Source organism: Mustela putorius, unplaced genomic scaffold (assembly GCF_011764305.1).
Source record: "Mustela putorius furo isolate JIRA1106 unplaced genomic scaffold, ASM1176430v1.1 tig00003845_pilon_pilon_pilon, whole genome shotgun sequence".
NCBI classification, from domain to species: Eukaryota; Metazoa; Chordata; class Mammalia; order Carnivora; family Mustelidae; genus Mustela; species Mustela putorius.
Genome location: NW_025421998.1, coordinates 3,602,915 through 3,618,736, shown reverse-complemented (window position 1 = coordinate 3,618,736; position 15,822 = coordinate 3,602,915). Strand labels below are relative to the sequence as shown.

Here is a 15,822-nt window from a genome sequence, read left to right as displayed (position 1 = left end):
GGAAAATGCTCTTGCTCCCCAAATCCTACAAAACGTGAGGGAGGACAGCTTCAGCCTGGAACAGTATAAAGGAGGGAAGCCTGTGTCGCATGCTGGTTATGCTGGTGTGTTCGTGCAGAGGGATAGCCCTGGCTCTCCGAGCTAAGACTCCATGATTAATGGTGTTTATTCTTGACAGAAGCCTCCTTTATTTATCTGCAATACAGTTTAGCGATTTTATCAGGCACCTGAATGAAAAATATTCAGTCATACCAATATTGCAGTGTAAATTGAGTAGAGTCACTTTTTTATTATATCTTTCTGCCTTATCATCTGCACAGTAATTTTCTAGCAGAGGTTTGATATGGAAAGGCTGGATTTAGCTGTACTTGACACAAAGCCTCTTCAATTTCCCCTAAAAGTTCAGGCTGCTCTTAGAAATGTGTGTGTGTGTGTGTGTGTGTGTGTGTGTCTGTGTGTGTGTGTGTGTCTGTGTGTGTATAATATATAAGCCCTCCCTCTTATCCAGGCAATTTCAGGATTTGAAAGAATAAAGATAAAATGCACAAATCTGGATGGGAAAAGTGTTGTTAATATAAAAATATCTAATAGCTGTGAGCTCACTGGTAAAAAAGCTTCTTTAGTGTTTAAGCTGTGGCTCAGTTCTGAGGCTTTCGTGTGGCCACGCGGTCCCACTTTTTTCTAATCAATCACCATCCAAATCCAATCAGCATAAAACCAGACCCTTTCATTTCTCCTGGGAGTAATATCAAAGTTGAAGTCCAGAGTGGCCCAGAGGGGACATTAGTCGCTGCCGTGATGGAAAATGCCGTTCCAGACAAGGGAGAAGGGAAAGAAAATGAGGTCTCGTTGGTGGGACACTCAAGGAAGGAGTCCCAAAATTTTCAACCAAAGTTTATTCAAGTAACAAACGTGATCACATTAGATGCCAGAGCAAATCGGTGACAGATGGGGACAAGCGATTTGAATCATAGAAAAATTAGGATTGTAGGACCAATCAGACTTTTTAAGCCTGGAGGGTGGAATGGTAAATCGTCTCTCCCATTTTACCAGTGAGGAAAGGAAAGCCCAAGCAGCTGTTAGCAGGAAGCGTCTGGTCCTAGGCACCTGTTCTCTAAGGGTAATAACCTCAGGTCATTCCAGCACATCATTTAGACATTTCTGTTTCCTTCAATCTGTCCCCACCCTGGCATCAGAATAGTGGCTTCCAGGACACCTGGGTGACTCAATGGGTTAAGCCTCTGCCTTTGGCTCAGGTCATGATTTCAAGGTCCTGGGATCGAGCCCCGCATCAGGCTCTCTGCTCAGCGGGGAGCCTCTTTGCCCCTCTCCCTCAGCCTGCCTCTCTACCTACTTGTGATCTCTCTCTGTCTGTGTCAAATAAATAAATAAATAAATCTTAAAAAAAAAAAAAAAAAGAATAGTGGCTTCCACTGGGAAGAAGGGACGCGGGGGAGATCTTGTGGGTCTTTTCTGTGTTTCCGTGGTGTTCCGCTGGACCCTGGGACCATGGGCTCTGAAGCCAGGAGAGCCAGAGCCCTGGGGAGGTCCTTCTCTCCTTACATGGAAGTTACTGCTTCCTTTCCATTGAGTAATGTAGACAAATTATTCCCTTGTACGCTAGATGTATTCCTTTGCCATATTTAATTTATTTTTGAACAGTTTGATATCTTCCCAGGGGATGAAATTCTGGAATATTGAGAACTGTCCTGGGATATAAAGTCTTAGCACATAATAGAGTCCTATGATGTCTGAACAGCCTGCCAAATAAAAAAGGCCCCCTATTTTACCTTCACTAGGCCAGAGGGCCCTAGCAAATCTTAGAGGCTTTATTCTGGAGGATAACAATTCAGATAATTAATAATAGTTCCTTGATGGATGTTCCTCTTACCTTTACAATAAGGATAATTTCAAGAACAGCAGAAAGTATGAGTCAAGGATCCTAAGAGGAAAAACCCAAGAACATGCTAGTCAGTGGTTCATCAATGGTAATAATAATCATGAGGATCTCTGATGGCGATGGAATATGGGAAACGTCCAAACCATATATGTTTATATTGGGTTGGGGGACCCACCTACGACCAGCATGCCAGACAGCTGCCGAGAAGGAACATTCTAACTGGTTCTTGAAGGAACCCATCAAAATAGAAATTGAAACGGAGGCCTCATCTTCTTGGCTCAGTTTTCCAGAGGCACTCTTGTCTTTGGTATGAATCTCCCCCTTCCACCTCGCTAGAAGACATGAAGCAAGGATTAAACTGTTGGAACCTGACTTCCTCTTTCTAGTTATTTCCACACAATCTAAAGCCTCCTGCTGGGCGACCTCTCACTTAAATAGCAGATCCTGGCTTGGAGCTCTCGAGATTTTTAAATGTTTCTTTACCTTAAATTGTTGACATTTCCAGGTAAATGAGGTAAGCACAGACTTGTTGGTTGAGTTGGTTAAATGCAGTGTTGAATTGAGTTTCTTGGACATACTTTATGGTCCTCTTTCTTTACACGTGCTGGGTACCACGGTTCAAACCCAAAAGTTCCCCCCAAGGTATCACAGTTGATAGGAAACTCTACGTTATTAGAAAACCTGACAGCTGGATGAGCGAACGCAATGCGGCCCAGGCTTCTTCTAGATACGGTTAGTCCGCGGGACTTAGGTCTGTGCTGAGTCTCCCATGCTATTGTCTTCCAATATCTTTTTATTTTGCTGTGTGTTTTCTTTTTGGAAAAGAATACTGCTTTGCCACTTTCAGTGCTACTCTTGGATAGAATGGGTAATTCATTAGATTCCAAAAAATAAGGCCTGTTAGAATGAATGGAAAATTGGCAACAGTGTCAGAGAAATCACACTTGGAAATTTCTGTCACACACACCCCTCCCTCCGTTTTTTTTTTTTCTTTTCTCACAGCAATGGATTTTTGAATCAAAACCAAGAGTCACCATGCCCTTGAGTTTGCTTTTAGAAAAAAGAAATCCTGTGCATGTTTACCGAGGTCGAGTAAACTCAGTAGTTTATTTGCTGTGTTAAAAGAGGTGAGGTGGGGAAGGTGGGGTGCTTCTAAATGATACCAGGGGTGTCAGATGGTTGACTCCCTATAGGGGAGAACAGCCCCCTCCCTGTATGGTCCTAAGAAGTCGGTACACGAGGAGGCCATAGAAGCTGGGTGAACTTGGACTTACCCAACCCAGAGCTCTTATAGTAACAGCATCAGGAGGCCACAGAAGCTGGGTGACCTTGGACTTACCCAACCCAGAGCTCTATAGTAACAGCAGCAGCTAAGAAGGTGTTGGTTGTAGGGGCCAAGGTTTGCTGAGAACGTCCCACGGGACAGACACCGGGCTCAATGCTCTATGCATACTTCTTGTTAATAGTTAAACACTACTTTGTCTCCTTCCAGGCCTAAAGAGCTTGCCGCAAAACCATCTTTGAAAGATCTGGCTCTCTCAGCACCAGATCTGTCTCAGGGCTCACCACTTCGATGTGCGTGAGGATTACAAATCCTCCCCCACAAATGGGGGGCCGATGGGTGTGGTTGGAGCAGTGAGACAGGATGCCTCCTGGACCCCGGCTGGGTCTGGCTGGACTGGCCTCCCCTGTGGCCTGCGTACCCCCTACAACCCCCTTCGCCCCGGAGAAAGAAAGAGCTTCCATAGGCAAAGGTGACTGTTCAAAGGGACAACATGTTGTGTTAGGGAAGGAGGGGAGAAAAGGACCGTGTTCCTTCACTGTGTTGCCACAGACCAGTCGGGAAGCTTTCCAAAAAACAGGCCCCGGGAAATGCCCCAGAAGCTGACCACTGGGAACAAGCTCTAAGTCCCTCCATCTGCCGGGTATCCTGTTAGGAAAAGAATCACGGCTGGACTTTGGTGTGTCCTAGGAACCCACTGAGGGTTTCTCACTGAAGCCGTGTTTCTGTGGACTTTGTGGAGGAAGATACAACCTATTAGCTCTTCTAACCATTAGCTCTTATATTTACATTAATTCTATCATATATAGTCTATTCATATCTAACATGTAAGTTACATATTAAATATATAATTACATATTTTAATAATACTAAAACTGCATAATCTTCGTTATTTTAAATGGTCTTATTTTTCTCACAAACTGGATAATAATTGGGGCAAGAAGATAAAGAAGATGGTCTTTCATATTTATTACACATTAGAGTAAATACTTCTCTAGTACACCTTCTTATGGAATGTTTGGAATCTATAAGGACAGCCAAAGAAGCTGCCAAACGTAAGAATTTAAAAATACTCTGCCTTCATAGAATTGAAATATTAAAAATGGATGCCTGGTTATTTAGGAACGGGTTTTTCAGCTGTCATTCAGAACAGAGATCCCTCCTTCCTTACTGACTCTCTCTCTTCTGCGCTTGTTTGAAAAGTGTTCCGGACGTGCATGGGGCTTCTCTGCCCACAACCTGGGATGGAAAGGAGACTCAGGCTGTGGGATGTGGTCATTTAGCTCCAAGGGTTTATATGAACCATATATGTTTGTTTTTGGAACCCATTTTATAACAGTACATTACATGTTGTAGTTGCTGGAATGGACTTTCTTTTTAAATTTATTTTACTTTTTTTAGTTGAATATAGTTGACCCACAATGTTACCATAGTTTCAGGAGCACAAGAGAGTTATTGGACAGCTCTGTACTCTACGCCGTGCTCCCCACGATGGCCCCCCACGATGCAATCATAATACCATGCTGTGCCTTTTGAATGGCCTTTCGTTTAAATTCTTTGACTATCTTTCAGACCTTGGAATCTCAACCTGTTAACATAGAATTGTATTTATAGTACAGAAGGGAGGTAAATTTTGTCAGATTATTTTTTGCTGTTGTCTCAGGAGGGAATTTAAAACCAAATTTAGCCACAAACACCACAAACAATTGCATTATTCACGTGATGCTACAAATCTACCGATGTGGAGCATCGTTTCAGTTGCCAAAGGAGATGACGGACAGGGATTGGAGATGCTCACTTGGCCTCTCCCTTTGACTGCCTTAGCAGAGCCTTTCATCCCCCAGAATTAACATACAGAGACCCACTGCCCATAGTTTACTTTGAATTTGCACTAGTGTGTCCACTGCACTATCTGCATAACAGCAGTAAATATGTTATTATTTATGGTGTCCTTTAAGCATCGATAATTTGCAAATTTATGTATATACACGTATATGTATTTAATTACCTCAAATTAATGGAAATGGTTGAAACCACTGTGGAAAATGCTGATATATTTGACACATGGGAAGGGGTGTATCCTTTTTCAAAAAACTGTAATTTTTTAAAATAAGGCACAAATGGAAAAGCACACAAAATATACACACACAGCTTGGTTAAGTCTACTGAGTTATCACAGAGTGAAAACCTCTAACCACTAACCCAAGTCTAGAAATAAAACACCAGCACCCCAGAAGCCCTCCTTCCACCCTTAACCCACCTGCCCCGGCTATCCTGCCCAGGCTCCCATTTTGGTTTGTGTGTTACTGACCTCTACCCAAGTAGGATCGTACAGCATCTTGGAACCTTTTTGCACCAGGCTTAAGGACCACTATAATGTGGTTCACATTATGCTTACGAGATTTTGCACACTGTGATTTGTTCATTTTCATAGCTGTTTGCTCTTCTGTGGTGTGAATGATTTACCCATTCTACTGTTCATGTGTTTGAAGATTTTTATCTTTTTAAGGACTGTCTACGCCCAGCTTGGGGATCGAACTCATAACCCCAAGATCGAGAGTTGAGGGCTCTACCCAGGGAGCTAGCCAGGTGCCCCCCCTGCCCACCCATTCTACTGTTGATAGACACTTGGTTGTTTCCGGTTTTAACAGGAAGGAGAAACACAGCTGTAAACGGTTGAGGAGACCATGAGGCTTGGGCACTTAAACCATTGTTGCCGCTACACCAAGGAAGGGAGCGGCTGGTCATAGGTGTGCGTTTACTTGAGCTCATTATGCCCAACTGTTTTCCAAAAAGGTCGTGTCAGCTCATATGTATGCACATGGTTGGAGAGTTCCTGTTGTTCCAAACCCTCATCGCCACTTGTCATTGCCCCTCTTCCTAATGTCAGCCATTCTGTGGACGTTCAGTGATCCCCCATTATGGCTTTCATCTGCCCTGCACTTAACTGGTGACATAACTGGTGACATGTATGCAGTCTGCTGAAACATACTAGAGAAAGCTTTTAATGTTGAGGGAGAACGTGTAATTCAAAATGTACTTTTATTTGACTCTGTCAGAGGCATCTCATGCCTGAAAAAATGTCGGTCTAAGTATGTTGAAATACTGACATTGGTCAGATCCGAAGAGCTTGGCCACAAGGAATAATGTTTTTTTAGTGCTCATTCAAAATAATACCAGCTTTCCCATTTATGGATGTAAACTTCCATTCTCAGACATAAATAAAAAACAAAAATAAAGTCGTTCTTAAATATCCCTTGGAAACGACGTTTTACCGTTAAAACAAGTATTGCTCTCGCTTGTGCTTTGTTAGAGAAATGAATCACAGCTCGGAAATTTTATATGTAAGATAGTTCTCAGCACCCTGAATCAAGGTACACAATAGGCAATATTCCAACCTTCCTCTTCATTGGCCTCTTCTATTCAAATCCTGTCTACATTTTGTAGCACAGTTCATGTCCCTTTTTTTTGGTAACCAGCATGCATCACAGAAGCCTCCTGTCAGGGCCTTTTGACGTATCAGGTAACACTCGCTCTTACACACCCGTGTGCATGTGCCCTTTGTGCCATTTGGCTATCTGTTCTTTGAAAGCAGGGACTAAATGATCATATATTGTGTTTACTGAAATTCCTCCAAGTTCTGAAATCATAAGGGATTCTTAGTGATTGGATCTTCCATGAAAATATCTACCAAACGAACAAATCATCAAAATATTCATCAGTGCAGTTACGCATATAGCTTTTAAAAAACTGAGATCCAACACAGTGAGTTTGTAGAAGATTGGAGTCAATTACACCTTCACGGGAGATATTCTTTAGGTGTAGAGATGATGGCACCGGGATCTGAAATGGACCCATCTTCTAGGCTTGGGCTGTGGCCGTTGTGTTTATGGGGGGCGGGGGGGTTGACAAGGTTAAAGGCCCCCAAAGTAACAGTAGAACCTCTGGGACTAGCAGAAGTTGAAAGCACTGACCACCCATAATCTGAAGGCTATAGCTCTGGTAGGGCTCGCCTTGCACAGCCATGGCCGTGGGGATTAGAATGCCACCTGTAGAGCCCCAGCCAGCAAGAGGAAATAGTGACACCAATGCCTTGACTCTTCTGTCCATTGCCAGCTCCCCCTGCCTGTGCATCTTGCTCCAAGACTCCAGAGGGGGAGAGTAAGCCCGCTGAGTCAGGCCATACAGACCAGTCTTCCTGGGCACGCACTGGTTGCAGGGGGAAATGGAAAGTAGCCCCACGGCCATCTGTATGATTCAGGCTCACACGAGGCTTCTGGAAGGGCTCCTCGAAGAGAGGAAGAGAAGTCCAGGATCATGCCCATTTCTGACCACATCTCACATATTCGCTGCGGCCGTTTTTGTTATTTGTTTCCTTCACCGGATGGAGAGCTAATTTTTATTATACATTGTGATTTATTAAAATTGCATTTATTGAATAATTAATTAGTTGGTTAAAAATACATTATAAGGGATAACTCCCCTTTGTTCTCGGTTAGGCCATTTCTTGAATATGGGGAGTATCTTCTCGTCAGACAAAGCACAAAATTAAACAGAAAATAAACTTGTTATGTAAAAAACCCCAACATTACAGTCCTCGGGTAGTTGGAGCCCTTGTGCAAAGAAGCAAGGTGTATGTGTAATTTCCAGTGTCCCAAGCAATGTGAAAGCAATTGTAACAATCCAGCATGTAAGCCTGCTTTCATGCTCTCATAATGGGTAATGCAGGTGATTAAATACTGTGATTTAAACCTTGGCATTTTAGTAACCCAATAAGATAGATGAAAAGGCAGTAACAAATCAGATTATATAATGATATTTCATTCTAAGAAAGTCCAGTTCCTCTCTGTAATATGTGGTTTTGTATTTTAAGTTGATCATGGTATACTGCTAAAAAAAATGCTCTAATAAGAATACGCTACTCTTTTTGTTGTAAATCTGTTTTCATGACCTTGTAAAAAAAATAATCTGAAGTCAAATTTTCTCCACAAATACAACTTTATACTTCTTTATTGTCTTCTGGGAGAATACCGAGATGATCACCACGTTCTTTCTTGTTTGGAACTGTGCTGCATTTATCTGGTGGGCAATATGGAGACAACATGCCCTCTCTTTGCGGGGTCTTCCTGGCCTGGGAAAAGCAGATGGGTGGCAGTAGGACAGCGCGGTCATCCCCGAGGGGACGCGTGGGTCCTGGCATGTGTGGGCCAACACGCAGAGGTGACAGGACATCAGCTGCTCCCATCTGCTGCTTCCTGAAAACCCTCTGCAGTTTGGGCACCTGCTTCCCGGACAGTAGTTTGTATGATTTACTTTGGAAGGTCACGGGCATATTTCTGTACTCTTTGGCTAATACATAAATTTCATGGAATCTCTGTTCTCGGTGAGGTTTAAAGTGTCAGTGGTCTTCCCAGAATGTCTGTTTGTTTCTTGTGTTAATTTTTTCTCTCCATGGTTTGTGCCACATTCAGGGACCACACAGAACAGGGAGAAAGCCAGAAGTTACAAAGGCAGAGAAAGGCTTGGAAGGCCAACTGTAATCTTCAGTTCCATCTCTGTGTATCTACTGAAAATGCAAACCAAGATAAAGATGCCTCTGATTTCTTTTCCTGGGGATACTGTCATCCTCAGTGAAGATTTTTAGCGAGCTTGGCAAATATACTTACCAGCTCATGTTTTTGATGGTTTGTGAAATAATCTGAGTCATTTATATGGAAAATTCTGTGGGTGCCTTTTCCACCCCTCCCAGACCTTTTCTTCCTTCAACAGAATCCATCCCTGTGGTCATAACCTTCCGCGGAGCCTTCATGTAACAGTGAACACATCCACCTGTTACATTTAAAGAACCTGACCTGCCCCCTCAAATTTGCTTTACTGTTTAAAACATAATAACTGATGGATAATCTATCGGCTAAGAATTTGGAACAGCAAGGAAATTGGAAACAAGTTTCCAACAGTCTTGCCATTTGGTCGGTCCTTTGCTAAGTTTAGAGTCACGCACACAAACAAGTTTTGTAGGATGATTCTGCCAACCACGGAGAGAATATCACCCGCCACTGTTTACTGAGTGCCCCCCACCCCGTGTGCCTCAGCGGGGTACGGGGGGGGCAGCCCCAGGAGGGAGCTACTGTTTCATTTTATGTCTAAGGCAACTTATCTTGAGTGACAGCCAGTGACAGATGGCATTCGTATCCAGTTTTCTGCAAAGCTCCTGCATTTTATTACTGAGTTCATGTTTTAACCACCTTGTGTGGTTTTATGATTTTACCTGGAAATCCAAGGAGGTGTTTCCAGGGCTCTGTCAGGTTGGGGAGCAAAGCAGACAGGAATGCTTCCCCTGTATGATTTGCTATGAAAAGAAGGTGCCAGTATTTCAGTGTTTGAGAATCACCTGTATGCTGTATTTGCCATCTGTAATGTGTGTGTGTATTTATGCACACATATATGTGCACACATGTATACACATACACATGTATACATACACATGTACACATGTCGGTATCATATGCCTGTATATTAGGAGTAGCACACATTATATTTAATATAATATATGGTGATATATAATTTAATAGGCACATATTGTATTATAATATGCAGATATGCAATATGCGTGCATACACCAAGCATTGATTTAATGGCAACCTCAGTACTTGAGGCTTTACTTAGATTAACTTGCCAAGCTCCCCAGGAGGTAGGAATCCTCCCGGTTGTACCGTTACAGACCAGGAGAGGGTGGTCATTGCCTAGGAGGTCGCACCACTGTCTGATGTCCACATCACTTCCCCTCAGCACCCAAACCTTTCTGTGGTACCATCGCTCTAGGGCTCTGATTCACCTGTCCCCGGAATTCCTGACGACCCCATCACTGGGTAACCCTTACTAAGCAGTTTCCTGTTTGTATCCTGGGGACGACTGGCCTTTGAGTGCTAGCTGGTTTGTTAATTTAGGGTAATTACCTTACAGCTGTAATTAACTTACAGCTCTCTTGTCAGCATTCCTGTCTGAAGGGATCTCCTACCCCATTGTTATGGGACCAGGTGACCCCATAGCTCCCTAGTGTCATCTATCTGGGAGGCGTGTGCTTGGATGTGACATTCACCACAGTGGGGGAAGGTTCCTGACTTCACCTTCATGAGGAACCAGGCCTAGCTTCTCTGCTGTTACTTCTTCCTGGACTGGAAGGGGGAATGGGCCCTGGCACCCTGCAGGGATGCTGTGACCAGGTCCAACTGCTCACTCTCGGCTGTTCCTGGAACAGGTATCTTCAGTCCTCTTGCGGGACTGGGCCGTCAGACGTCCTGGGAACTTTGGCAGAAGGAAAGCTTCTCCTATCTGCGGGCTTCCTTGTTTCTTCGGGATTGGTGACTGCCAACCCCACCTCGGTAATTTTTATGTTCAGGACGCTCGGTTTTTTTCCCCGGCTTATAATTCTTCAATACAGTATTTAGGCCTCTAGGAATATTCTTACTACCGTGGTCAATTCTGGGATTTCAGAAAAATTACAGGTTATCAGGTTACCAGTAAGATGTGCCACTGCCCTCACCGATGTTGAGTCTGTCCTATTGTGGATCATGAGACGAGCCTGGCGGGGAGCTAGCATCCCACAGATTTCTGGAAATGTCTGCTTTTGCACCTTTCTGCCATGCTGGTCTCTCATCATAAGTCTGAAAATAAGTTTATGTTTTGTTGTAGTTACTTTTGAATCGGTCTGGAAAGATTGATTTTCCTTTCTAGTCGAAAGCGATTTTAAGAACTGGAGCATCCTGTGCTCTGAAGGAGCAACATATGTAAGTGGAACTTGGCATTGAACCACAGCCCAGAGCTGACTGGCTGTAAAGAACTAAAATCGGATAGGCTAATGGGCTGTGCCGATTTCTATTTAGACATAAGTCATTTTACTAATTTCCGAGTGAGTATGGAAAGTCTCAAGTTGCTTTGAAAAGAGAAAGCTGTTTCCAGGTGGTGAATGCTCACTCTGCCCGTATGGAAATTTAGAAAACTCTGGGGTTTTATTTTACTTCACCAAACGCGGCATCCGAATAACAAATAAAAAGCCTCTTTTTCTTTTCTTCTTCTTCTTCTTTTTTTTTTTTTTTAAGATTTTATTTATTCATTTGACACAGAGAGAGACACAGGGAGAGAGGGAACACAAGCAGGGGGAGTGGGAGACGGAGAAGCAGGCTTCCTGCTGAGCCGGGAGCCAGGCTCAACCCCAGGACCCTGGGACGACCTGAGCCAGAGGCAGACGCTTAAGGACTGAGCCACCCAGGCGCCCTGCCTCGCCTTTTTTTTTTTTTTTTTTCCAGTTCAAAGTGAAAAAGAGTAAGAAACATCACTTGAGCACCCCTGCCCCCACCATATTTCAACCTCTTATTTTCTACTGAGAGAAAATGCATGATCTGATCTGTGGTTTCATTTATCCCTGTGCCTGTGCTGCGCACTTGCCCGGATTGTGTTCTGACCGGGTGACGGGGGCCAGCCCCCGGCCGGGGCTCCTTTGCTTCAGGAGGTGTGATGAGAAAAATGCATCTCCCCTCCCTTTCATTTTGCTCTGAAAGCGGGTGGTGTAAGAGGAATTTGCCGCGCTCTGTGGATCTGTCTCTATCACCGCCTCCCATTCCCGTGGCCATCCCCTCCGTGAATGAGGACAGTTCACTGGATTACTCGCACAACACGTTTTCTATTAGAGAAGAACAAGGCAGTGGGGGCTGGGGGAGGGGGCGTTCCGGAACCAGTGGTCCCTGGGGAAGGAATCCCCTGGAGCCATTCAGGCTAGGGCGGCAGCAAGGTGTGTTGCGAATTTATCTTCATCAGCTTGTCAGAACCAAGGCTCGAGCTCGATCAAGCCCCGTTCTCTTCCAGCTTCGTAGCCCCAGGAGTACTGAATTCCTGGACGTGGCTCTCCAAGTGCCACTTGAAAGATGAGGGGCAGGGGAAGGGCGCAGTCAGGGCTGGCTCCCAAAGAGGAGGAGTTGTCTTTTGAATGGTGAACCTCGGATCTGTGAAGCTGGTTTTACCCCCAACTGCAAGACTGCTGCCCTAAAGGTTTGGGCACGAATATATAATATAGTGCCAATTGCACATTTCTTTTTTTTTTCCCCTAAGATTTTATTTATTTGTTTGACAGAGAGAAATTACAAGTTGGCAGAGAGGCAGGCAGAGAGAGAGGAGGAGGCAGGCTCCCCGCTGAGCAGAGAGCCTGGTGCAGGGCTTGATCCCGGGACCCTGGGACCATGACCTGAGCTGAAGGCAGAGGCTTTAACCCACTGAGCCACCCAGGCGCCCCCGACTGCACATTTCTTAAAGGCCTTGCAGTTTGCCTCCTTCCTTTATGGGCAACTCTGCTGTGTGTAATTCTTTCTTTCCTTTCCTTTCTTTTCTCCTTTCCTTCTTTCCTTTCTCTCTCTTTTCTTTTGTCTTTTCTTTCCCTTGTTTCCTGCCATCCGTCCTTCCTTCCTTCCTTCTTTCTTTCCTTCCTTCCGTCCTTCCTTCCTCACAACACTGTGATGGTAAGAGGGAGGTTTTCAGTGGTGAAAGTAATATTTGGGTCAAACATAACACGTAATTGCAGAACTACTTAAAACTCAGATGCCTGTGGTTTAGAATTTCCTGTCATCAAGGAAGGCCAAAGGCAAGCTTTTCTTTTTCTGTATTCAGGGTGCCATGAGATTTCACAGAGGTTCGTCTTCTTTGCCCAGATAATTGTGTAGTATGAGTCTACCTGCTTTTGTCACCATGACTTTAAGGCCCTTGTACTAGAAACACATGTGCCCGATGTCTTTTCCCCAGGACACCTTAAATTCATGTCAAGTTGTTCTCATTTGCCTTTACAGACAGCCTCTGCCTGTGAGGATATTGGTCTCACCTGTACCTCCTGTGTCTGCTTTTCTTTTTCACCCAGGCCTTCTGCCTTATCTAGTAGTCCAACGTATTCAGACCTGCCCTTCATCAGGATCTCCCCCCATCGGAACCCCGCTGCAGCCTCGGAGCCCCCCTTCAGCCCTCCACACCCCTACATCAACCCCTACATGGACTACATCCGATCCCTTCACAGCCCGTCTCTCTCCATGATCTCGGCAGCCCGGGGTCTCAGCCCCACGGACGGTGAGTCTGTCCCCAGCCAACCCATTCATGTTTCTGCTTCATGCCCCACCTGGAACGTGGCATGGAGCGGTTCTAATGTTGACCGAACATTTCCCATGTTCCAGACACTGGGCTGATTGCTTCAAGGGTACGATTCAGGTCAAGGTTACGGACTCCTCCATGGGGGGAGGGGGTCATTGTTTCCATTACAGGGTGAGGAGAGCAGTGAGGAGACGGGCCACGTAACTTGTAATGTGGCCCACTGGTTACTGCGTGGCAGGGATGGAACTCAAGGCCCGAACTCACGGACTCTGGACACCTTGCTCCTATCCGCTGTTGTGTCCTCTTGGCCTGGTTGCCGTCCACACAGCGTGCAGATGTAAGGGGCCATTCTGCTCACCTCCCAGTGAACGCTTTTCTGTTCTGCACATCTGAGAGGTGTGTTCACGCAGATGTGTCTGTTAGACCGGTGCTTCTCAGATCCCACTGTGTGTGTGGACTACCCGGGAATGATGAGAAAATGTCCTTCTGTGTGGGGTGGATCTGGGATTTCTGCACACTGGAAAGTTCCCAGGTGGTGCCAGGGCTGTGGTCCGTGGACCGCACTCTGAGTAGCAAGTCTTCGAGAACATGATGGTCTAGATTTGCTCGCCCTCCAACCTTGACCCTGCCCAGTGAAACCTGGAAGAGGGATGTGATGGGAAAAGAAACAAAATTTTGACTTTAATTTTATTATACTCGATGCTCATTTTAAGCTCTCAAGGGTCAAATTCCTGTTGGTTCTGTTAGCTTCCCAATTAATTACTTTTCACAAGACTAATTAGAGCCGTGTATCCCATAACTGTCAAATTATAAAACACTCCTTTGAATCAGGAAGAGTATTTCTCATCTCATGCACACATGTAGACTCACTTGCCCACAGTTGCCAGAATCTGAGTTAAGGTCCAGAACTATATAAGCCATATTAATGAGAAAGAGAGATTATGAGTTCTCTACAACAGCACACAGAACCTCCACTGCGCCGTCTGGGTAACTGTGTGGTGTGACCCTGAGCCGTCTACCTTTTCTCTGCCGGCCCCTCTTGGGACTGGCTGGGCATGGTGGGGAGAGGTGGGAAGCCCTGGGAGATTTCTCAGTAAATCCCTACTAAGTTCTACTTTGAGTAGCAGCTGCGATGCCCCAATGGCTGTTCCGCTCATCTCTTTCTTTCGTTGTGCCATTTGGACGAGCTTCACATTACAAAAAGGAAACAATAAAAGAGTCAGACTCAAGTATTGGATTTGGTGTCCCAATGGGGAGTAATAGAGTCATCCCCATGGAGAACTTTGGAGTTCAGAGAAATGACAACACAGGAGAAGAGAGGGAGGGGGGTAAGGGAGGCCAGCTCACGGCACACTTGGAGTTATGCCTGGCTTGCAAAAATTTCGTTGGGTCAGTGGCATGTGGAACCTGGAGTTTAAAGCATCTTGTCACCTGTTTTCCATAGTATTTGATGATGAGTATGAATAAAACGTTCTTTAATTGGTTTGTTCTGCCTTCCTCTTCTTCCCTTTCAAGAGTCTAATTAATAATCAAAATCAAGTCACAGATGTCTCTCACATGTAGGCTAAGAGGTGCATGTATATCTGTGCCTAGATATTTTTATCGTGTATAAAAGTGTGGACACAGAGAACATACGCAGCCCTATTGCTGGAACACCCATGTTTCTACATAATAATTGTAAAACTGACTTTTACTGATGGAATGCTGCATGCTGAACACTGCTGCATTCATTGCTACCCACAGCCCTTTGGAGCAGTAAGAGGAGGAGCTGGGATTTACCTCCAGATCTTGGAGAATCTGGAGACCACCCTCAAAACGTCTCCAGTATCTCGCTGCTTTTGCACATAACTTGGCAGTAGAAACACATTATTATCCCCACTCTTCCAGAGCTGACTCTTGCCAGTAAATTGCTCCAGATTGATAGGTATATTTCCTTTTTGATTTTGTAATGAGAAATGGGGGGGGGGAGAACCTTAAAATTATGGGACACAAAATTGCAGCTTATCACCCTGACATGCGTTATTAAAACTATGCTGTGTCTTCCCCTCGGGAGCCCTTGGACGCTCCAGGTAGTAAAGCTGACTCGGGCTCTCCAGCCAGGAGCTGAGGGAAGTATTCTAAGTATGTCTGGAAAGACATCACAGTGGCCTCAGTTGTCAGCTACCCCTGGAAGAAATATGGACATACAGTGATTGCATCTACAAAGTGATTTCGTTTGGGGAGGGGGGCACACATGGGAAGGAGAACATACATACATTTTAATCATTTGGAATTCTTGGCTCTTTCTTTAAACAGGCCTCAAACCTTTTATAATACATTTGATTTTTTCTCTTCCTTTTCTTCAGTTTTACTTTTCAAATAAGAGTTGTCTGGTAGGCTTCCGTGGGAAACACGGTCTGAGTTACTGATGTTTTACTAACATGAGCCATAAAAGGAATTCCCGACGTGGGCTGCTCAGCCCGCGGGCTTCGGGATGTCTCCAGAAACATGTTTTGTTGACCTGTTCCAACTAGTC

At 44.8% G+C, this 15,822-nt stretch overlaps 1 protein-coding gene across 2 annotated transcripts in view; it reads left to right on the top strand.

The window, feature by feature from the left end:
- Positions 1-15,822, top strand: part of GLI3 (GLI family zinc finger 3) — a 272,943-nt gene that overhangs the window by 172,407 nt on the left and 84,714 nt on the right. For both annotated transcript variants that reach the window (XM_045089532.1, XM_045089531.1), the window contains exon 5: positions 13,084-13,286. In XM_045089532.1, coding sequence (XP_044945467.1) covers positions 13,084-13,286 — 203 coding nt within the window. The remainder of the gene's footprint in view (positions 1-13,083; positions 13,287-15,822) is intronic.